Source organism: Pogona vitticeps, chromosome 1 (assembly GCF_051106095.1).
Source record: "Pogona vitticeps strain Pit_001003342236 chromosome 1, PviZW2.1, whole genome shotgun sequence".
NCBI lineage: Eukaryota > Metazoa > Chordata > Lepidosauria > Squamata > Agamidae > Pogona > Pogona vitticeps.
In genome coordinates this window covers 324,780,374-324,804,864 of record NC_135783.1, presented here as the reverse complement: position 1 = coordinate 324,804,864, position 24,491 = coordinate 324,780,374, and the positions used below count along the sequence as shown (strand labels likewise).

At 41.1% G+C, this 24,491-nt stretch overlaps 1 protein-coding gene across 2 annotated transcripts in view; it reads right to left on the bottom strand.

Moving 5' to 3' along the window:
- Positions 1 to 2,968: 2,968 nt before the first annotated feature.
- Positions 2,969 to 24,491, bottom strand: part of TSHR (thyroid stimulating hormone receptor) — a 73,677-nt gene continuing 52,154 nt past the window's right edge. For both annotated transcript variants that reach the window (XM_020812640.3, XM_078383712.1), the window contains 3 exons: positions 24,277 to 24,354; positions 5,587 to 5,775; positions 2,969 to 5,129 (listed from right to left, as the gene is read on the bottom strand). In XM_020812640.3, the coding sequence (XP_020668299.3) occupies positions 3,707 to 5,129; positions 5,587 to 5,775; positions 24,277 to 24,354 (1,690 nt within the window). In that variant the 3' untranslated portion in view covers positions 2,969 to 3,706. The remainder of the gene's footprint in view (positions 5,130 to 5,586; positions 5,776 to 24,276; positions 24,355 to 24,491) is intronic.

Here is a 24,491-nt window from a genome sequence, read left to right as displayed (position 1 = left end):
ACAGCTGAATGCCTGAAGAACACCAGATGTCAGTAAAGCGCCTGTTTTTTTTAAATCTCAGCCCCAAATTGCAAGTGGAATCCAGGAAACTATTCTGTGTCCTGATCATGCGTTTTAAAATTTCCCCTTGATAGCAACAGATTTTTAATAGCACAAGCCATTAAAGGATCTTCAGATTCTGAGCCTCTGATATAATTTAAACCTACCTTACTCCACCCATGCCAGCGGCGTGCATGTGGCATAACAGCTTCAATTCTTGAGTTGGTAATTTAAGAGGTCCCAGCTAACCCAGCGGCTTGCATGAAGTGTGGCTCTGAACAATCTTTTTCCAGTAAGACCTACAGCTCTAGCTTTGGGAAAGAAAGTGAAGCCTGGTTTTCATGCGAAAATTCTGATCGGATGATTGAATACTTAAATTGATATGGAATTATAAGAATATATATATACATATATATGTGTGTATATATATATATATATATATACACACACACATATATATACATATACATATATATCTCTATATATCTATATATATGTATACAGTATATATGTATATATATGTATAGGAACGTGGTGGCGCTGCGGGCTAAACCGCAGAAGCCTGTGCTGCAGGGTCAGAAGACCAAGCAGTCGTAAGATCAAATCCACGCGACGGAGTGAGCTCCCGTCGCTTTTCCCAGCTCCCGCCAACCTAGCGGTTCAAAAGCATGCAAATGCAAGTAGATCAATAGGGACCACCACGGTGGGAAGGTAACAGCGTTCTGTGTCTAAGTCGCACTGGCCATGTGACCACGGAAGATTGTCTTCGGACAAACGCTGGCTCTATGGCTTGGAAACGGGGATGAGCACCGCCTCCTAGAGTCGAACACGACTGGACAAAAATTGTCAAGGGGAACCTTTACCTTTACCTTATATATATGTATATGTGTGTGTGTGTGTGTGTGTGTGTGTGTGTGTGTGTGTGTGTGTGTGTGTGTGTGTGTGTGTGTGTGTGTGTGTGTGTGTGTGTGTGTGTGTGTGTGTGTGTGTGTGTGTGTGTGTGTGTGTATTGCAAATAATTCATATTTAGCCAGTTTCTTTGGGCTACTCGGGCAAGCACTGTGTTCCTCTTGTTCTGGTGGACATAACCCTGAAGCTTATTGCTTCTGATTCATGTCCGAGACCAGTGACAAGCTTTAGGAGACAACTGGTGGTCCTTTTGCATGTTTGCGTCTCTGGTTTCCCAGCATGCTGGCTGGCCGCTTGCTGGAAGCACAATGCTGTTCTAGCTGGCACCCTGGCCGTGACCCAGAGGAGCTCTTTGTATCTCAAGTGCACTTAGGCCTTGAATGTCTGGCTGTTCCCCACCCAGCCCTCTTCTCTTCGGCTTCCACATCAGCACCGGAGGTGTCCCCACCCCCATCTTTTCATTGCAGGGCTTGGAGCCAAATGGCAATCTTGGTCCTGTAGAGATTTCCTATGTACACTTCTAAGTTCTGACTCTGTGATTTGGAAAGCAGACCTTATTGTGTCACACTAACTGAAACCACTTAGCCACTTGCTGTTCCAGGATGATGATGAGGGCCCTTCAAAGGTACTGCCATCAGTGTCTGACAGGACAAATTTTGCATCAGAGCATGGGATATACTTTTCATTTAAAAAAACCCTGTGAGGTAGCTGCCTGAGTGTATATTATACTCAGCTGCCAGTCTCCAGGTATTGGGACCACTTGAATCTGAACAGCATCAAACAGCCTGTTTACTCTCTGCCCTTGAAAAAAATTGTCCAGTATTATATTATAATTAGCAGAGGAAGGCACACTAATAGAGACCCATTGAATTAGTAGGGATTTGATGAGTCAACTCCTTCATAGGTTCCAGTGATTCAAATAGGCCTACACTAGTTGCAACCTACTTTAACATTCTGATCGCATGAGCTTGCAGGTTTCCTGAATGATTTGTTAGGCCCCAGATCTCATGATTTTTAATCAATCATGTCTAATCTGGACCCATATTGTTTAGAGCTGAATGGATCACCCAATGTAGGAGTACCAGGTCAGGAGTTCAATTCCCCAGTGTGCCTCCCAGGAGAAGCTAGCTTGTGTATCTTTGGGCAAGCTGCACAGTCTTAGAGCACCACAAGAAGAAGGAACTAGTAAACCGATCTGAATACTGTATACCTTGGAAACCCCGGGAAGGATTCTCATGAGTCAGAATTGACTGGACTGTACAGAAGCATTTGTTCAATTTTTAAGGAAGTTGACAAAGATTGCTTTGATTTTTTAAAAAATCCTGATTATGTAAACATATCGGCTGAAATCCTGTTACCATAATTTATGCCACCTAAGGCTGAAGATGTCAGTAGCAGCAGTAATTTTTCAGAATTTAGAACATCCCTAATGTCTCTCTGGAGCAATTGGAAAGGAGCGCAGAGCCCATGACTGCAGCAGACGGATGAGTGGACAGTCTGGCCCCAGGGGGCCGGATCCTCATTATGTCCACCTGTGCAGGAGTATTCGTATACAAATGTGAATACCCCCATCTCTAATATCCATCCATGGGTTTTTAAGAAAACGTCCCATGAGAAACTTTATATTATCCAACAAAAATTTGTAACTTATCTGTAAGATTGCCCCGTGTACAAAATATGGAGTTGAGCTACATTCACTGATGATATTAAATTATTTAGGATGGTAAAAGAAAAATGAGATTACGAAGAACTCCAGAGAGATCTCTCTAAACCAAGGAAAGGGATTAAAAAGGTGAAGAGAGGCTCAATGTAAGCAACAATAAAATGATGTATGCAGGAGTGGGATGAGATATTTTTAAATCTCTGCTGCTGCAGTCTGATGTGTTGACGGACCATGAAATGGACTGCAGTTATGTTAGACATTCTCAGTGAGAGCAGCAGTCCGGTGTGCAAATGCTGCTGCTGGCAAAAAGGCTAATTCAGTGTTGGGGACCATTCTGAAAGAAATGGAAAACAGAAATGTTGATACAAATAATGACTTTATTGAAATCTGTGGTGTGATCCTAATACACACTGGAGCTACAGAAAACATAGAAAAAGATAACCAAAATGATCAAAGGGCTGGCGCAATTCTCCCTTAAGAACAATTATAACATTTGGAGTATTTAGCTAAAGAGGAAGGCAGGAAGGGAGGCAGAAAAGTTGGGCAGGAAGAGATGCGGCAAAAAAAATTATAAAACTGTACATAGTCTGAAGAGAGTAGGCAAGAGAACACGGGGTAAACCGATAAAAGTAAATTGTTTCTCAGGACAAAGAAAGTCTGTCTTCATACAACATATGGAATTCTTTCCTGTAAGATCTACTGATAGTCATCAGTAGGGATGGCTTAAAAAGGGAATTAGAGAAATTGACAAAGGATAAGACTAACAATGACTGTGAGTCCTTGAGGAACCTGAGCAGGAGTATGCTGTCATGCTCATGTTCCCCTTGTGGACTTCCTATAGGAATCTACCTCATCACCCTGGAAATTGAATGCTAGGCTAGATAGGACTCTGGTCTAATCTCACAAGAATCTCCTGATATTCTCACAGACAGATTAAAGGCTTATTAGGGTTAGATTAAAGGCTCATGAAAATCAGAACACATCTAAAAATGATTCTTTCTTTAGTGAGAGAAGTCTTATCCTTATGACATCATTACTGATAGGATTTCTAACTTAGCCTTTTATTGACCCAACCACAGTGTAAGCATTCAGGTGCTATAACACGGTCAGCTTACTCTCTTCCATGATTCCTTGAGTATGCAGGATGACTGCTGGGTAGTAGTCTCCAGATGAGTCATGAGGCTTGCTTTGAAGATTTGTAAGATTCTGACCCGTCCCTCGGCTGCTCTTCTGGCTGTAAGAACCACTGCTGTTCTTGGGGGAGACGGTTTGGCCCCTGTAGACCTGAGCCTGATGTTCACACAATCCAAACTTGCTGAGTAAGATGAAGACATCTCTTTGGAAAGCTTTCGTGAAGATAGCATAAAGGAAGGGGTTAGCACAAGAGTTGAGTGGGTAGAACAGGACAAGCAGGATTTTTGAGTTACTGACCGTTATCAATGGCTTGTTCATCACAGCAGACAAGGCATAAAACGAAATTGGTGCCATGCATAGGAAGTCAGTAAAGATCAGGACAGCCATCCTTTTGGCGATGATGGTGTCTTTGTCCCCTGACTTATACTGAGGGTTCCGCACAGTGACATAGATTTTTATATAACAGGCACAAATGACAATGAAAGCAATGATGTTCAATAATAAAACAGTTATAACATATGCTTGATCCAAAGGCGTTTCAGTATCCATGGGAAGACAAATGCTGACTTTTCCATAGCTGCTGATTCCAACCAATGGTAAAAAGGCAAGAAGAAAAGACACAAGCCAACCAACCAGCATGACAACAGAAGCATGCCAGAGACGGATTTTCTTGTCCAAGCGCATGGCGAAGGTAATAGCATACCAACGTTCCAGGGTGATTGCAGTCAAGGTGAAGACAGACAGTTCGCTAGCAAAGACAGTAAAAAAACCAGCTGTGTTACAACCAGGACCCGTCTGCCAATCAATGGCATGGTTGTAGTACTCTGCCCTGGTGTAAAGATCCACTGAAGCAATCAGGAGAAGGTATAATCCCATACAGAAGTCAGCAAAGGCTAAGTTACACATTAGAAAGCGTGGGACGGTCAGCTTGTAATGGCTGGTGAGCAGAATAAAAAGAACAAAAGCATTGCCCAGAATGGCAAGCAAGTTCACAAACCATACCACAATCCTTAGAAATTTGTATCCCATCACATCTTCACAAGGGTTGAACTCATCAGGTCCTGGAGTGCAACTGATATCATCAGTACCTGCACAGATTATGTAGTCATAATGACTGTCAAATGTTGTGATACTTTCCTCTTGTGGATTCTTGAGCTGTTGGCCAAACCCAACTTCTCTATTGTCATGCTCTTCAAAAAAGACATAATAATGAGGATTCTCATACACATCCTTAAATTTCGAGTTTTCATCATATACTGCATCAGTCCAATCTGAATACTCTTCCATATAATCTTGGTGAAAGGGACTCCTCAAGGCATCAGTAGACCTTCTCTTGCGGAAGTTGTAATTGTTAGTTTGGTTGCATAACAAGGATTCCAGAATTCTAAAGGAAGACACAGGAAGAATTTCCCATGAGATACATTTTGAGCAAAAGCAAAGGATCCAATGAGAAAATATTCATTACGTCCCCCACACATGGATGTCATTCTCTGAAATATGAAAAGTTGTGGCTCTGGAGCCAAGCTTAACCTCCAGATCAAGTGTTAAAATGTACAAGTGTTATATGTGCATTTTAATTAGATAGCTCTTCACATTAAAAATTCATCACATGACCTGATGCCAAAATGATAATAACGAGAATGCCAGCTGAGCCCTGTAGGGAACAAATTCTGCAGTTGGGGTGCCCCTACATGAAAGACCGTCCTGTACTTGTCATGTTTACAAAAGTGGAAATAGCTGAAGAAGGGCAACACAATATGAGATTAGTCGGTGGACAGGTACATGTGGAAGATACACAGGACCCAGAATGTTTAAACTGTAATTTAAAATGTATGACTCACCCCTTGGCTTTTTTCCAGTTCTTGAAAGCACAGCAGTGACTTGGGTATGAGAGCACCGCATGAGTTAGATACGGAAAAGTCTTAATTGGAGGGAATTTCTTCAGAGTCCATGTATTTTGAGCCATCAGTTCTTTAAGATTTTCCAGTCCTCTTGCTGGAAGGTTAGTGATACCTGTCTGAGATATGTCACTAAGGATATGTATAGAGAAAAACGGGGTAATTGAGTAGATCAAGTCTCCTGACAGTGCTTCCTGAATCAGAAGGGACACAGAACTAACACTCTCAAAGTCTACCATAATCAGTACCACCATCACCAGTCTTCAGATACCAATTTTAGTGTATAAAAAACTTCTGATAAGTTATTTTTCTATAATCCTTAAAATGTACCTGTAGAACAGTATTCTTATCCCAAAATTACAGATGGAAGAGGCAGGCTAAAAGTGCCCACTGCTAATTTCTTACACTTCCACGTCTCTTAAATCAAAGTTTGCCATAGCATCTGAACCAGCAAGTGGTGCTTCAAGTGATCTCTCCAACTAAGATCAGAAACCAAGACGAAAACAGAGTTTATAATCCTGATTTGGAGAGATTGTTTAACTGCTGTATCAATCTGGACATTGTCACTTAGCAAACCTGCGGAGTGTTTCACAAATAACTGCTAAATTATATGAAGGAGTGGATATCCATTTGTTGGGAAGGGTATGGGGGGGGGGTTCTGCTGTGATCTCACCTGGGACTGCAAACCAGGTCACCTCAGGCACTTACTGGGGCCCCAGTCTATGTTGGTTTTTTGTTATAATAAATAAATTATAATAACCTATAAATTAGCAGAATTAGCATACAGTGCAGTTGGAAACAATTAGATAAAAAAACCTACTACAGTGGGGTCTTGACTTGAGAACTTAATCCGTATTGGAAGGCGGTTCTCAAGTCAAAAAGTTCTCGGGTCAAATCTGCATTTCCCATAGGAATGCATTGAAAACCATTTGATCCGTATCTGCTCTTTTCCGTCCATAGAAACTAATGGGAAGCTGCTATTCCGCCTTCAACCACTAGAGGGGGATATTTTGTTTCTTTTTTTCTTAGGTCAAGAAAGGTTCAGGGAAGGCAGGGAAAATACATCCAGGCAGTCCAGTACCAGGCAGTCTGAAGACTGTCTCCCAATCCACTCTCTAAACGCTGGGAGGAGTGAGGAAGCAGACAGGCACCCTTTTCACTGGCCAACAGTTAACTGAAAGTTCAAATTTTGCACTTTCCCTGCCTCCCACGTGGTTTTTTTCAGTTTGTAACTCAAATCTAAGTACTTAAGTCAAGTCAATATTTTCCTATAAGAACGGTTCTTAAGTCAAAATGTTCTTAACTCGGGCCGTTCTTAAGTAAAGACCCCACTGTATTTATATAGAGTAAAATGATGTTCTCCCTTTTTGTGTGTGTTTGTACCAGCAATTGCATATTAAAATAATCACTAGTGAGTTGGTTAAAACAATAAATAACTTCTACTGATTTATAAACATATATAATCTACATAACATAACATTTAATGCTTAGATGTGCTTGGTTTGATTTGACAGACATTCGCTGGTAAATCATTATCTCTCTTTATTATTATATTTTTACATTTGTAATACCCAGTTTCCCTGAAAATAAGATCTAACCTGAAAATAAGCCCTAGTATGATTTTTCAGGATGCTCATAATATAAGCCCTACCCCCCCCCCAATAAGCCCCAGTTAAGTGAAACCCCGCCCTCCACCATTGTGCAGCATTGTGTAGCAACCAGAAGAAGATGACATGACTGTATTTGAATAAATGTAGATTGTTTTACTTGAAAAAAATAAAATATTCCCTAATGTGTTTTTGGAGCAAAAATTAACATAAGACACTGTCCTATTTTTGGGGAAACGTACTTAGCCCTTGTACATATTATAGTTCAGTTACACCTGTTCTTTGTTCTGTGTTTCTGTCTGCTTGTCTGAGGTACATTTTGTATGGGACCCTGTCAGCCCTATCTTAGTCTACATAGTTTAGCCCTGTCACTTATTGCATCATATCTTGTAATACTTTGTATCTGGTTATATCCCGGTCCCTGTCTAACAGACCTCTAACTGACACCTGCCTTTTACAGCCACCTGGGTGACTACAGATACATTCTGATTCTATGCTAAAACAACAATCTGGTTCTAGCAAGCACATTATGAACACTCAAATACACACATACTGTGCATTCTGTGGTACATATATAAGGTAAAGGTAAAGGTTCCCCTTGACAATTTTTGTCCAGTCGTGTTCAACTCTAGGGGGCGGTGCTCATCCCCGTTTCCAAGCCATAGAGCCAGCGTTTGTCCGAAGACAATCTTCCGTGGTCACATGGCCAGTGCGACTTAGACACGGAATGCTGTTACCTTCCCACCGAGGTGGTCCCTATTATCTACTTGCATTTGCATGCTTTCAAACCGCTAGGTTGGCAGGAGGTACATATATATGTGTACATATATGTGTGTGTTTTTTACACACACACATACATAGTACACACACACACACACAGAGTATATATATAAACAGTTTGTAGCTTGGGGAGATGGGGCATCTCCAGCTACTGCTATGCTGAACATCTTCTTCCTATGCACCCTTGCACAGCAAAGGACTTTATGGCTTAGGCTGAGGATTTAAACCTCCCCTCATCCAATCCTATCCAGCAATTGTCCACTTGGAGGTCTCCTACCTACCCATCCCTCTTTGTATGTGCATTATATGTTGGCTTATAAAATAGTTTATGATAGCTTGAATCCCATGACTTTACAGGATTGCATTATATGTTAGCTGCTGAAGTAGATCGATAACGACAGCCTAAGTTGCAAGGTCATCACTGCCTGGAGACAAGTACTTCCTAGATGTGAGCAGATCTGCAGAGAGGGAGGCAGGAAGTTTTCTAGACAGCAACGTGTGCAGCCCATCTGAGGCAACAGCAATGAGAAAACATCCTCTCCATCCTCCTGTCTTTCTATTCTCATGTCTAGGAGGTACTTGTCTCAGAAACTAGCCTTTCAGGCAAATTATCCGTTCAAGCCATCATAGGAAACAGTGGTGAGCAATATTTATTTTATTTACTTTATTTATTTAACTTATATGTCGACCACACTACCCTGGGTGGCTTACAACAATTTAAAGGCAATAAAAAGATAAAATTATTAAAATACAATTAAAAACACAGTACTCTAAAAATTGCCATTGGGACCCACAGTTGATATTATTTCAATTAAAAGCCTTTTGGAACAGGAAGGTTTTGACCTGGCGCCGAAACATCATCAATGTTCGCGCCAGACGAATCTCCCTCAGGATGGCGTTCCATAGTCTGAGGGCAGCTGCCAAAAAGGCCCTTTGTCTACCCGCCATCCCTCTTACCTCCTTGAGGGATGGCTCTTTCAGGAGGGCACCTGGCTAGATCATAATTGCTGGGTAGGTTCATATGGAAGGAGGCAGTCCTTCAGGTATCCAGGGCCCAAGCCGTTTAGGGCTTTATATGTCAAAACAAGCACTTTGAATTGAGCCCAGGTAGTGACTAGTAGCCAATGTAATTTGAACAGAATCGGCCTGATGTGTTCCCTAGCGGCCCCACCACTCACCAGCTGCGCAGCTCGATTCTAAACCAGCTGCAGTCACCAGACCATCTTCAAAGGCAACCCCACATACAGTGCATTGTAGTAATCTATACAGGATGTTACCAGTGCATGCGTAACTGATTGATTGATTGAGACAGCAGATAAGTGAAACTGTGGGCACTGATCCCACAGATGCGCCAGTCCAACTGTAAGCCCTGTCCTCAAATTTATTTATTTATTTATTTATTTATTTATTTATTTGTTTGTTTGTTTGTTTGTTTGTTTGTTTGTTTGTTTGTTTATTATTGCACTTCTATGCTGCCCATCTAGACATTGTCTACTCTGGGTGGCTCACAACAGACAAGATAAAAACAGTTAATATACAGTGGTGCCTCGCTTAGCGATTGCCTCGTTTAATGATGTATTCGCTTAGCCATGAGGTTTTTGGAGTGATTTTGCACTCCGTTTAGCGATGTTTCCTATGGGGAAATTTCACATAGTGATGTTCGGGACCTTGCCTTGCTTAGCGATGACAATTTAGGTCCCCCTGTTTCGCTTAGCAATGTCCGTTTTCGCTATTTTTAAAGTGTCTTAAAATGTTCAAAAACGGTTTTAAATGCTTGGAATCGTTAGTGCACCTTCTAAAACGTGTGCAAACTTAATTTGGCTGTGTTCTGACTCTTTGTTAATTTTTGGTGATTTCCCCCCCCCCATTGGAATGCATTGAACTGTAGGTTCGACAGCTTTCAAACCTACAGTTCAATGCATTCCAATGGGGAAAAAATTCACCAAAAATTAACTAAGACTCAGAACAAAGCCAGATTAAGTTTGCAAAGGTTTTACAGGGTGCACTAACGATTCCAAGCATTTAAAATAGTTTTTTGAACATTTTAAGACACTTTAAAAATAGCGAAAACGGACCTGTGAAAACCATTGAAATGCACTGAAACCTATTTAATGCATTCCAATGGGGCAACCACGTTTCGCTTAGCGATGTTTCCTATGGTGATTTTCGCTTAAGGACGGTAATCCGTTCCCATTGGAATGAATTATCCGATTTTCAATGCATTCCTATGGGAAATGGTGTTTCGCTTAGCGATGTTTTCCCATAGCGATGTTTTTTGGAACCAATTAACATCACTAAGCGAGGCACCACTGTATAACAGTTTTACAGCAATATACAATGATAGCAATAGTTCAAGTTGGGAAGAAGAATAAATTTAATAGTGCCTGGAGGGAAGGCCTGTCTGAATAACTAGGTCTTAAGTTGGTTTTTTAAGAGTGCCCAGCGAGGGGGCCAAATGGATCTCAGAAGGGAGTTTGTTCCAAAGAGAAGGAGCCGCTCCCAAGAAGGCCCGGTGTCTTGTTTTTTTCTTTCTGAACATCCCTTGATGTTAGGCTCCTCAGTCGCCCCTCCTGACTGGATTGAATGGTACGGGTAGATCTAGGTGGGAGGAGGTGTTCCGCCAAGTATCGAGATTTCCACCAATTGCCAACTAGAGTTTTTGCTTCAGAAACAAAGACCGAACAGGACAGAACAAATGTCCCAACATATGAATTGCTTTTTGCTACTGAGATATTTTTTTGACTCAGCCAATGTAATGTATTGGGACCCAAAAATGTCCAGTGGCTCCTCCTGCCCCCAGCAAACCATCATACAGAGAGGTTACATACTCTGGCTATCAACAGACTGTCCAGTTCAAGAGTGGGACAAGGAAAGTGTTAAATAGCCTTTCCTAGCAAGCAAATATATTTAGTAACTTGTGACTTCATAAAAATGTCCTTATCTTTCTCGACAACATTGTATGTAACGTGGTTTGACTGCAATGCTTTGGTCAGTAGAATTCCTCTTTTAGGATTATAATATCTTTATTTATTTGCTTTTGTTATTTTTTAGCAGTATTCTTAAAAGATAAATAAAATATATAAATTTAAAAAGGTCAATAAATCATTAAAAAGGATGTGTTCCTTCTGTGACGTCTTTAACTCATGATCTTAACAATGTTTCAAAATGTTCTTATCTTTGAAGAACTCATACAAATGTGCAGTTTTCTTCAAGCCACTCCTTTACTTCTAGTTCAGAGTTTTTCTTACTAAACAATTAAATGCTGAACAAGCAGGGAGGAGGGAAAGGATATGCTGCCACTGTCTTTAAAAACTGTGCATTGTATTACCATAATAGACGGTGAAATTTCATAGAATAGGTAGGGACTTGAAGAGCCCAGTTCTTTAGCTGTCACAAAAGAGGTGCACAGATCTCAATAGAGGAATGATCAGAATGAAAAAGTAAGCAGTCCAAAGATGGTACTGTTTATTCCAGTTTTCCAGCACTCCACACAAGTATCTCTAGAAGAAACTGAACTCAGCGGCTCAAAAGTTTCATTAAAAACAAGAATGCATTTTGTTGGAGTAAATTAATCAGGCAGGGCCACGTATCTGAGTTGTAGCTGCACACTCTACCAAACCACAAACCTTTCTAAAAGCTCTGCCATGGGGAAATGGTGTTTTTGACTTGGAGCACCAAGCATTCAGAGATAATACAAAGAGGCACAGCCCATTCACTTCCAGCTCTTTCAAACTCTTCAGAAATGCTCTTGATTACCATAATGCATTGTGAAAGGCAGGGACTGAAGAAGGCAGGCTTTCTCTGCCACAAAAGATGTGCACAAATCTCAATAGATAGATCATGAATGAAAAGAATGATGAACAATGAAAGCATACGATTCTCTACCTTTTCCTGTATCTTCCGACTACCATCGGACCCCTTGGATATCCAGGTTACTTAGCGGTTAAGCACAGCAAATATTGCTCTTATGCAAGACACAGATACATTTGTTGCCAGAGAAGGCAGTGGATGACAACTGGAATATCCAATTCTAATGTTATATTAGCTTCACAGGCTGCATATTTTTTTCCAGGGTCTATTTAAAGTGCAGCTTTGGTCTTTAAATCTCAAAAAGGTCTTAGGTCCTGTTACTTGAAGTCACATCTGTTTCCAACTTAGCTTGTCTGGGCTTTGAAATGTCCTTCAGAGGCTTTTCTCTCTACTACTATCCCAAGCGTTAGAAATGTTCCAGTGGTCCAACTCTTTAGAACACCCTCCCTGGGGAAATATGGGGGGGGGGGACACATCTTTTTGCTGCTTGTTAGAATCCACGCAACAGAGTGAGCACCCGTCACTTTGTCCCAGCTCCTCGCCAACCTAGCAGTTTGAAAGCATGCAAATGCGAGTAGATAAATAGGTACCACCTCGGTGGGAAGATAAAATGTTGTTCCCTAGTCACGCTGGCCATGTGGCAATTGAAACGGTCTTCGGACAAGCGCTGGCTCTACAGCTTGAAAACGGAGACAACTGGACTAAAAATCTCAAGGGGAACCTTTACCTTTTACCTTTAGAAAAAATAGTATTGTATAAGGATTGGGGAAATAGTGCATCACACAAATCATTTTCAGGTTGTGCAACTAAACTTTTCCAGTCTGTCTTCCCGCTTGCAGTTACTGGCACCTCCAAAACTTCTGCTCCAGAAGGTTATCAAACTTTTGGACACAGATTTTAAATATGCACGGAGGTCTGCAAAGGGAAGGGCTAATCATACTCTTTCCATTCCACTGACAGTCACAGATCCATTACCAAAACGGGATTAACTGGATCCTGTGTATGAACCACCAACCAGACATTTTGTAACAGACTTCACTGTAAGTAATACGACTGTGAAACTGAACAGGATTCATAAGGGTTAAAGGTTTCAATTTGTTTTTGTAAGATTCTTGGTATATGAGACAGTAAAGTAATAACCCTTCCAGAATTAATAGTCTGATGAATAAAACAGGCGATATACTATTAAAGGGCTGTATCTTTTCTAAAGGCTGCAAATTGACTCTAGGGAGGCCAGGTGTAACACAGAATTGAGAATGGAGATTCTAAAACAAGTCCATTATTGTTCTGAATTCTGTGATTTCATGAAGGTGGAATTTAAGGGAATGTAGCCTCCAGCAATTTAGCTTTCATTTAGAAATTATATTCATCCAGATGCTTACACTTTCTAATACAATGTAGGGTTTGAGCCACCAACACAGCCAGAATACAGATCTAGGCAGCAGTGATAAATCCCTTCTAACTATTGCTAATTCAGTAAGTTTTCTTTTTTAAAAAAATCAAAGTTAACAATATAAAACATCCTATTTTGTTTAGGTAGAGTGCCAAGGCTAGGGACACTAAGAGCCATACAGGAAAAGTAATTTATACTAAGATCGTACACATTACATCTGCAGACTGGAATTCATTATGACATTTTCGGAACTTGTGCAAGGAGGCATCCAGTATAAAGACCTGCTCTCTTTAACAGAGCAACTCTGCAATCTGCACTTGCTTGATAAAGGTCAGGAAAGAGCTACATTACCATCTCTCTCTATATGATAACAAGCCCGAGAGGAATTACAATATCACTCTTTAAAAATACCTTAAGGAATGCTGCATACTTTTAGATAAACCATTTGTTCTATGATGGTCTCCTGCACTCTGGGATGATCAAGAACAGATCCTGGCCCTCCTTTGTATGACTACCTTTCAAGTATATGAAAAGTGCTATCATATCTTCCCTCAGTCGTCTTTTCTCAAGGCTAAACATGTCCACTTCTTTTAGTTTTTTCTTGCAGGGTTTGGCTTTGTGTCCCTTGATCATCCTTTTTGCCCTCTTCTGAACTTGCTACTTACTACTGCATTGCTTTCAAGGTGCTTGCATAGTGACAGCTTAATAATTTGTTCCGGAATTTTGCCTGGGATTGATGTCAGGTTGACTGGCCTGTAGTTCCCAGGTTCCTCCCTTTTGCCTTTTTGAAGATAGGGACAATATTAGCCCTCCTCCAATCACCTCACCCATTTCCAAAGATTTCAAGAAAATACTGGACAGTGGTACTGAGAACCTTCAGCCAGTTCTTTCAGTATTCTTGGATGCAGTTCATCCGGCCCTGGAGATTTAAACCCGTTCAAGGTAGTAAGGTATTCCTTGACTATCTGTTTATCAGTCTCCACTTGCAGTCCTATCCCCTCCACTTGCATTTCACAGTTTTCTGGAGGGTCATAGTCTGAGCTAAAATAGGAATTGAGCACTTCTGACTTTTCTTTGTCTTCTGTTATCATTTTTCCATCTTCGTAGAGTAGCTGAGTCACTGTTTCTTTTCTTTGCCTTTTGCTATGCATGTACCTGAAGAATGCTTTTTTGTTGCTTTTAGAGTCTCTATAGCTAATCTCAGTTCATTCTCAACTTTTGCCCTGGTAATGCCATCCCTGCAATGCCTTGCTACTTATCTGTACTCATCCTTTGCAGCCTGGCCTTTTGTTTCCACTTCCTATATGTGTCCTTTTTTGTTTTCAGGTCCTTTTTGTGCTTTTTTGTGAAGCCACACTGGCCTTGTTTGTTGCATTGGCTCTTGCCTTTCCACTGGACTATTTCAGTGACGTGGAGAGGGGGGATTTGCTGCTTGAGTAACAGCCTTAAGCTGGGCAGGCCCCAGCCAGTAAGGTGCTACCTCGCCACAGTCTATTAACTTCTCGGGGTTTAGAGTGAAAGCCAACAAGCAGATTGATAACCCTGCACTATGCAACAGTCATAAGAAAACTTCTGCCCTAAAGTTGGGCACCTAGAATGATCAGACAATGACCCCTGGCTTTTCTGACTACCTGCAGGAAATAGACAACATGTGCAAGAGAGCTCTCATCGACATGGAACTGAGTAGACTGCAGATGGACATTGCAAGAGACAAGATTGCCAGACATGGGATCTGTCAAAGAAAAAAACTTCTCATTCTTCTGGCAGGGAAAACCATTGAATGAGACCAGGGAACATGGTGTTGGCTTTGCCGTCAGAAAAACTCTGCTGAGATCCATTGTTCCACCTACTGTGGGGAGTGAAAGAATCCTGTCTCTGCAGCTCCAGTCATCAGTGGGACTGGTCACCCTCATTAGTGCATATGCACCAACACTATTGTCCACAACAGAAGTCAAAGACAAATTCTATGACAATCTGGTAGCTACTATCAAAAAAATCCCTGAGAGAGAGAGCCACTGTTCATTCTTGGAGGCTTTAACGCTAGAGTTGGTGCTGTTCACAATTCTTGGCTCACTTGTTTAGGCCGTTTTGGCATTGGGAAGATGAACAAAAATGGCCAATGCCAACTTTGGCCATCTCATGAGAAGACTCCCTGGAAAAGACCCTGATGTTGAGAAAGTGTGAAGGCAAGAGGAGAAGGGGACGACAGAGGATGAGATGGATGGACAGTGTCACTGAGGCTACCAACATGAATTTGACCCAACTCCAGGAGGCAGCGGAAGACAGGAGGGCCTGGCGTGCTCTGGTCCATGGGGTCACAAAGAGTTGGACACAACGTAATGACTAAACAACAACACATGTGTTCATAATAATAATAGTCATGAGGGAGCCTCGTGGCACAGTAGTTGAACTGCTGTACTGCAAGCTAAAACTGTGCTCACGACCTGGGGTTCAATCCCAGGCAGCCGGCTCAAGGTTGACTCAGCCTTCCATCCTTCCGAGGTCGGTAAAATGAGTACCCAGCTCGCTGGGGGGGAGGCAATGTGTAGCCTGCATAATTAACTTGTCAACCGCCCAGAGAGCGCTTGAAGCACTGGGGGTGGGGTATATAAGCAGCACGCTTTGCATTTTTTTTGTTTTTGTTTTTTGCTTTATGGTCAGATCAGTTCATTTACAACAATCCTCTTCAGAGTTTTCTAGGTAAACAGTACTCAGAAGTGGTTTACCATTCCTTTTTTCTAGGGGCATCCTGGGCTTTTGCTGCTCACTCAAGGCCACACAGGATAACTCTACTCAAAGGAAGCACAATTGTGAATCAAACTCCCAAACTCTGGCTCCGCTGCCAGATATGTAATTCGCGGTTCATAATACTTCATAAAGTCATTTTATTTTGTAACTGATCAGATATCATGGCTTTGTTTGCATGTCCTACATCTCAGACATGGAGCACTATATATTTTTTGCCTTGACGTACATTTTTAACCCTAATGTGTGTTCCGTCTGTGAACTGTGTCTCAAGTCTTTCAAATAAATGTAAAATGCAGCCACTTTGCCTATGGGTGATGTTGGTTTCTTTAGATGATTAACATGCAGCTCTTACGGTATCTTGCATGCATTGTTGCTATATGGCAAGAAGGCACTATTTCCTTGCGTTAAGACCAGGGAGGATTTAATTTAACTCACGATTTAAATTTTTAAAAATTATTTGATTTTTTAAAAAAATTGCTGATTTTTATCCACTCTGATTAAGGCACAGTTCAAGTTAGCCAAGAGCTATTTCAGAAAACAGTTACTGCAATGGCTTTGTTGGCTGTAAATGAAAATTCCATTTTCGTGGTTGAGGTAAATACTGTAAATGATATTTTTCTTACTTTTGGTAACTATACTCCATTGTCATACATAAGCAAGGAATGAAGCAGAAGGAACCTAAATAAACAGTCCAGTTTCAGATTAAGAAAAAAAAATGATTACACAGTCACTGCTCTTCACATAAAGAGTGTCTGGCTATGATTCAAAGGCCCAATAAGTGTAATTTACCGACTGTGTCGGCCAGCACAGCTGCCTGAGTTTCAAACAAAAGAACTCGAGGTCTGGATAAGATGAACAAAAACAAAATGAGGTTCATGATTTGATCACCTTTTGTCATATACAGTGTTCCAAATTCAACCAATGCAGTAACGTATAAGTGAAACATTTTGTCCAATAAATTAAAGCTAGTGTGTTGTGAGCTCTGAGATACTTTCCCGAAAGAGGCTCCACTTTCATTCTGAGTTTGGCTACAAGTGACTTCTAGGAACATGGAAAAATAGGTAGATGTACAATGGGCATTGCAGACTTCTGAGAAGCAGGCCCGTCCATCTGCTAATCATATGATGAAACATTTAATAAGATTAATATATTTTAACGGATGTACGCTGTAATTACAGAAATATTTGTTGTTGTTACTTGCTGTCAAGTCACCTGCGACTTATGGTGACCCTATGAATGACAGATATCCAAAATGTCCTGACCTGAACAGACCTACTCAGCTCTTGCAAACCCAAACCTGTGGTTTCCTTTAGGGAATCAGTCCATCTTGTATTTTGTCATCCTCTTTTCTTGCTATCTTCCACCTCTCCCAGCATTGTCTTTTCCAGAGAATGTTGCCTTCTCATGAGGTGCCCAAAGTAGGAGAGTGTCAGTTTTGTCATTTTTCTCTCCAGAGACAGTTCAGTTTTGATTTGCTCCAGGATCCACTTGCCATTTTTCTGGCAGTGCAGGATATCTGCAAAGATCTCCTCCAGCATTATATTTCTAACAAATCAATTATTTTTCCAGTCAGTTTTCTTTACTGTCGAGCTTTTGCACTCACCCATTGTGATCAGAAATGAAGTAGTATATATGATCTTAGTTTTGGTCTCCAGTGACACTTGATCTTTTCTAATTCCTTCATTGCTGATCTTCCAAGTCTCGGCCTTTTTCTGATTTCTAATTTTTTCATTGATAACATTATTCAAGTTCTTCTGAAGTAATGACTTTGTCTTTTTTTTAAAAAACTTTTTTTATTAATTTTCCAATCTATCTACATTGTTTGTGCTTATCAGACATAGTGTTACATACTTGCTTACAATTATTTGTTTTTTACATCTCAGTGTCTTCTGGATTATCCCCCAAAATTCCGACCATCTTTCAAACCATTCATATACAGATTTTAGTATATAGTATAGCTACTATCATAATATTGCTCTCATATTATATAGAATTCTCAAGATCTTCTAATAACATTCTTATTGAAAGTAGTTCCAGACCCATAACCCAGCTTTGTATCTAGTTTAGTTTGCCTAAAATAAGAAATCACCATATTACATCATTACCCTAATTCAGGCTCCCTTATTCCAATTTAGTTCTCCTTTTGATATACTGTATAGAATATACCCTTTTACAGATTCAAATGATAAATATAAACATGTTTCCAATATTAAGGGGCCCTTCCTTGTTTTCCCTTTTTTCATCTTTCTAGGTAATTCCCTCTCTGGTTCCTCCTTTCCCATTCCCTGCTATATCTCTAAACATGCTGTCATCTTTCATGTCCTCTAAAACCATTTTGTAGATCTGATTTATGTCCACTGACTCCTTTTGTACTTGGTCTATCTTCGATGAGTCTTCCAGACTTTTTTTGGTTAATTTTGCTATTTTTTCCCCTTTGTCTTCCTCTAGTACTGTCCTCTGGTCCAAGACTGATATTTCTCTTAGATTAACTTTCTCATGCTGCTGCTTGATTTGACATACATCCTCTGTGATGCTCCCATTTCCTTCCTCGTTGTTTCCAGTTGCTTGTGGACTATAGTCTTTCTGATGGTTGGATACTTTGGCGTCTTCATAATGAGATGTCACAGCCGATAAAATTTGTTGGAGCATAAATTTGACTTCATTCCAAAATTCTCCTTGTGCCATTCTGTTTCTGCTGCCTAGATACTTATAAACAAATGTTCCAAATTTCCAGAATCATTTCAGGAGTTCCGCTTTAGCTATGTAGAGTTGAACCAAATTCGACCCAAGGAACAGTTTTTAGAAAGTCCACTTTAGGGTTAATTCCAGCCAAATACAAAGAGAAGTTCACGAGGCGATAAGCAGTGCTTCAGCCTTAAACCACCACAGAAAGTCCAAGGTCACCTCTAGGGAATTGTTCCAAACGCTTTAGATAGACAAAATAATATCCAGACTTCATTTGCAGGAAGGTCTCTTAAGCTTATAACGCCAGGTAGTAAATACTCTTAAAGTGTAATTTTAAAAAAAGTTACTTTCTTCAGCTATCCCTCTCACCAGATTTTCTGCCACTTTAAAAAGACAAGATAGCTATTCTTTTTTCCCATATATAGGAGTACGTAGGCAATTAGTTGTAAAAGAACGATGCCAGGTGCTATTCCTTGCTTCTCTCCGCCAGCTGCCAGCGACTTGGAGGCTCGCCGAGGCTGGCTCTTTCTGCCCGTTTGGCTGTTTAGGGAGTTTCCTGGATCGAACCGGGGCGGCCGCCGCCCCCCGTGATCAACAGGCTTCCTCCCCCAGTACACCACCCCTCCAGGGTGGTTCCGACCCCCATGGAGTCCCAAAACAGGTCAGAATTCAGCACAGGGGGACAGAGCCCTGTCCTCCTGCTGCTGTCTCGTTGCGACGTCAAGCTGGAAGTCTTGACTTTGTCTTTTTAATGTTCAACTGCAGTCCTGCTTTGGCACTTTTCTCTTTCACCTTCACTAAAAATCATTTCAAGTCCTCCATCAGATGGGACTACCACAGGTTATCTATATGTTTAAACACCTCTGGCCTGCAATAGTCACAGTCTTACTCTAAAGTAGACTTCATGGATTAGATTAGGCATCCTTCAGTCTCGAGAGACTATGGTAACATACTCTGACTTGGAACAGCGTCTAGTGTGGCTGAGAAGGCCAATGTGAGAGCGACAATCCCTTCCACACTGAAGGCAAATACAATCTGTCCCCTGTCCAGCTCCCTGATTTTGATGGTTTGAGGTCTGCCTCTTTGCCTTGGACTGCTAAACGAGTGTCTCTTCAAATTGGGAGAGGCCATGCTGCACCGCCTGCCTCCAGGCTGAGTGCTCGGATATCAAGATTTCCCATCTGTTGAGGCCCATTCCTAAGGCCTTCAGATCCCGCTTGCAGATATCCTTGTATAGTAGCTGTGGTCTCCCTCTGGGGCGCTTGTTGTTGTTTAGCCGTTAAGTCATGTCCGACTCTTCGTGACCCCATGGACCAGAGCATGCCAGGCCCCCTGTCTTCCACTGCCTCCTGGAGTTGGGTCAAATTCATGTTGGTAGCTTCAGTGACACTGTCCAACCATCTCGTTCTCTGACGTCCCCTTCTCCTCTTTCCTTCACACTTTCCCAACATCAGGGTCTTTTCCAGGAAATCTTTTCTTCTCATGAGATGGCCAAAGTACTGGAGCCTCAGCTTCAGGATCTGTCCTTCCAGTGAGCACTCAGGGTTGATTTTTTTCAAAACGGAGAGGTTTGTTCTCTTTGAAGTCCAAGGGACTCTCAAGAGTCTCCTCCAGCACCACAATTCAAAGGCATCAATTCTTCAGCAGTCAACCTTCTTTATGGTCCAGTTCTCACTTCCATACATACGCTGGTTTCTCTTCAGATCGCACTTCCATACATTGCTACTGGAAAAACCATAGCTTTGACTATGTGGACCTTTGTCAGCAAGGTGATGTCACTGCTTTTTAAGATGCTGTCGAGGTTTGTCATAGCTTTCCTCCCAAGAAGCAGGTATCTTTTAATTTCATGGCTGCTGTCACCATTTGCAGTGATCACGACGCCCAAGAAAGTAAAATCTGTCACTGCTTCCATATCTTCCCCTTCTATTTGCCAGGAGGTGATGGGACCAGTGGCCATGATCTTAGTTTTTTTGATGTAGAGCTTCAGACTATTTTTTGTCCTCTCCTCTTTCACCCTCATTACAAGGTTCTTTAATTCCTCCTCACTTTCTGCCATCAGAGTGGTATCATCTGCATGTCTGAGGTTGTTGGTATTTCTTCTGGCAATCTTAATTCCGTCTTGGGATTCCTCCAGTCCGGCCTTTTGCATGATGTATTCTGCATATAAATAAGCAGGGAGACAATATGCAGCCTTGTCATGCTCCTTTCCAAATTTTGAACCAATCATTTGTTCCATTTCCAGTTCTAAATGTTAATTCCTGTCCCAAATATAGATTTCTCAGGAGACAGATAAAGTGGTCAGGCACTCCCATTTCTTTAAGAACTTGTCATAGTTTGCTGTAGTCCACATAGTCAAAGGCTTTTGCGTAGTCAGTGAAGCAGAAGTAGATGTTTTTTTCTGGAATTATCTGGATTTTTCCATAATCCAGAGCATATTAGCAATTTGTTCTCCAGTTCCTCTGCCCCTTCGAAATCCAGCCTGTACTTCTGGGAGTTCTCGATCCACATATTGCTGAAGCCTACCTTGTAGGATTTTGAGCATAACCTTGCTAGCATGTGAAATGAGTGTAATTGTACGGTAGTTGGAGAATTCTTTGACACTGCCCTTCTATGGGATTGGGATGTAGACTGATCTTTTCCAGTCCTCTGGCCACTGCTGAATTTTCCAGACTTGTTGGAATATTGAGTGTAGCACCTCAACAGCATCATATTTTAAGATTTTAAATAGTTCAACTGGAATGCCATCACCTTCACTGGCCTTGTTGTTAGCCATGCTTTCTAAGGCCCACTTGACTTTGCTCTTCAGGATGTCTGGCTCAAGGTCAGCAACCACACTATCTGGGTTGTCCCGGACATCCAGATCTTTCTGATATAATTCCTCTGTGTATTCCTGCCAACTCTTCTTGATGTCTTCTGCTTCTGTTAGGTCCTTACCATTTTCGTCCTTTATCATGTCCATCTTTGCACTAAATGTTCCTTTAATATCTCAAATTTTCTTGAACAGATCTCTGGTTTCTCCCTTTCTATTATTTTCCTCTATTTCTTTGCACTCTTCATTTCAGAAGGCCCTCTTGTCTCTCCTTGCTATTCTTTGAAAGTCTGCATTCAATTTTCTGTAACTTTCCCTATCTCCCTTACCTTCTCTTCTCTGCTATTTGTAAGGACTTGTTGGACAGCCACTTTATTTTCTTGCATTTTCTTTTCTTTGGTATGGTTTTTGTTGCTGCCTCTTGAACAATATTATGACCCTCCATCCATAGTCTTTCAGGCACTCTGTCTACCAACTTGGATTACTGTGATGTTGAAGGTCTGCCTTGGATTCATATTGAAATCATTCTATCATTTTTGAGATTGTATTCCAGTACAGTTTTTCCCACTCTTTTGTTGACTATGAGGGCTACTCCATTCCTTCTATGGGATTCTTGCCCACAATAGTAGATATGATAATCGTCTGAATTGAATTCGCCCATTCCTGTCCATTTTAGTTCAGTGATGCCCTGGATGTCAATGTTTATTCTTGCCATCTCCTGTTTGACCACCTCCAGCTTACCAAGGTTCATAGAACTTACATTCCAGGTTCCTATGTAGTCTTTTCTTTGCAGCATCAGACTTTTCTTTCACTTCCACGCATGTCCGCAGCTGAGCATCCTTTCGGCTTGGGCCGAACCACTTCATTAGTTCTGGAGCTACTTGTACTTGTCCTCTTCTCTTCCTCAGTAGCATGTTGGACGCCTTTCGACCTGAGGGGCTCATCTTCCAGCGTCATATCTTTTAGGCTTTTTTTCTTTTCATGGAGTTTTCTTGGCAAAGATACTGGAGTGTATTCATGAAGGCTTTCATGCCTGGGATCTAATGGTTGTTGTCGGTTTTTCGGGCTCTTTGGCCATATTCTGAAGGTTGTTCTTCCTATTGTTTCACCAGTCTCTGTGGCCAGGATCTTCAGAGGACAGCACTCTGTGCTCTGGTCTGGACTGGAGTGTGCTCCATACTGGAGTGGCTTGCCAGTTCCTGCTCCAGGTGGATCGTGTTTAGTCAGAACTCTCCATTATGACCTGTCTATTTTGGGTGTTCCTGCACGGCATAGCCCATAGCTTGTCTGAATTACTCAAGCCCCTTCACCACGACAAGGCAGCAAGCCATAAAGGGGTAGCAATCCATGAAGGGGGCAGCAATCCATGAAGGGGACTACTTTTGTTACAATATTTCAAATAAATTAATATACTTCTGTTTCAGGCATATAATTATTTGAATAATAATTTTCTTCTTCTGTCTTGGGAAACATATAGCAGACCACTTATTTAGCGATATGTGCTCTTTTAAGGAGATAATTTTTATCTGGTGAAAAGTACATAAATTATAACCTTTGAAAGATTCAGGGCACAACATATTATGTTGCCTCTAATGCAGAGACTATAAATATGCTGTACTGCACGGCTCCCAGAGGATATTTAATTTTACATTAAATTCATCCATATGTAGAATCTTAATGTTTATACACTACTAAATAGACCTGAGATAATCCTCTATTAAGAAACAGAAGAGGTATAATAATGTTGTATTATACCAATTAACCAAATGTAATATGCTTTCAGCTGATGCACCTTGGCTACACATTCTACAGTCCTGATTTTACTAGAATCAGTAAATTTCTGATATTGCATCCAGCTCTGTTTTTTTAGGGAATACATCATGTGCACTGTGCAATGAAGAAGAAAATCAGAAAAGTGCTGATTGGTTTCCAAAACAATACAAACACAGGAGCAGGTGATATCTTTCATAGACCATTAAAAATCAAACAAACAACAAACAGTGAGCTTTCAATGACAATTCATCTTTTTCAGGCTGTGTAGCAAGTTCTTGTGGGTCGTTCCAAAAATTATGTTCTTTTTTTTTTTTAAAGTCACAAAATCTCGTGACATTGTTGGGGCTAGGTTAGCGTCCTGAGATGGATACAGATGCAGTCTATGGGTGGAGTGTGTGATTTCAAACTCCTCCTTAGCCAGCACTTTGGAATTTATCAACCAGCTCTTTAAACGGAAGGCCACCAAGTGCTCTGCATCCTCCTCATCTCCCACTTTGCCTTCTTTTTGAAACTCAAAAATTTTCTTATTTGACTAAGGAAAACAACGTAATGGAGAAGCATGGCAAGCCTCCATCAGAGTTGGGATTGAAATTTAGTTCAACCACCAGGAAGAGCCAATTTTAGCCAAATTAAAACCAAATTAATAGTTTTACCTAATGGAGGCTTTCATCGGCATGCAGTACCATTTGGCTGGTGTAAAGAGTCCATGATGTTCACGAATGCACATTGTTCTTCAGCTGCTGCCCTGACTGGCCATTCTATGGTGTCTTGCACAGAGAAAATCAGAAAAGGGCCATGCAGGAGCAGGCGATACCTTTATTAGACCACTGAAAAAATCAAACAAATAACAAACACCTAACTGTGCAATGAAGTTTCCATTTGTGTCTAGCAATTTCAGGAACTTTTGGTTTCCTTAAGCCAATTAGCAGATCATTTAAAAAAAATCTGGAACAACTATCAGAAGATAATTATAGTTGCTTGAAATAACTGTACTACTGTTTATTGTGTCCTTCCCAACCCCTACTCACAGCAGGCTTGGACCGCTTTGCACACCTGAAAATGCTTCTTCATGAATAATACTTAAATGTTTGTTCTTATGGAGGTACCTGCAAAGAAAGTATTATTGTCAGATCTGGCAAATTGTTCTGATGATTGCGTACCCACAATGCTCTGTGATAAATTTAACTTTGTTCCAAATTCTCTGTTTTCCTCTTCCAACCACACAATTAGTAATAAACCAATT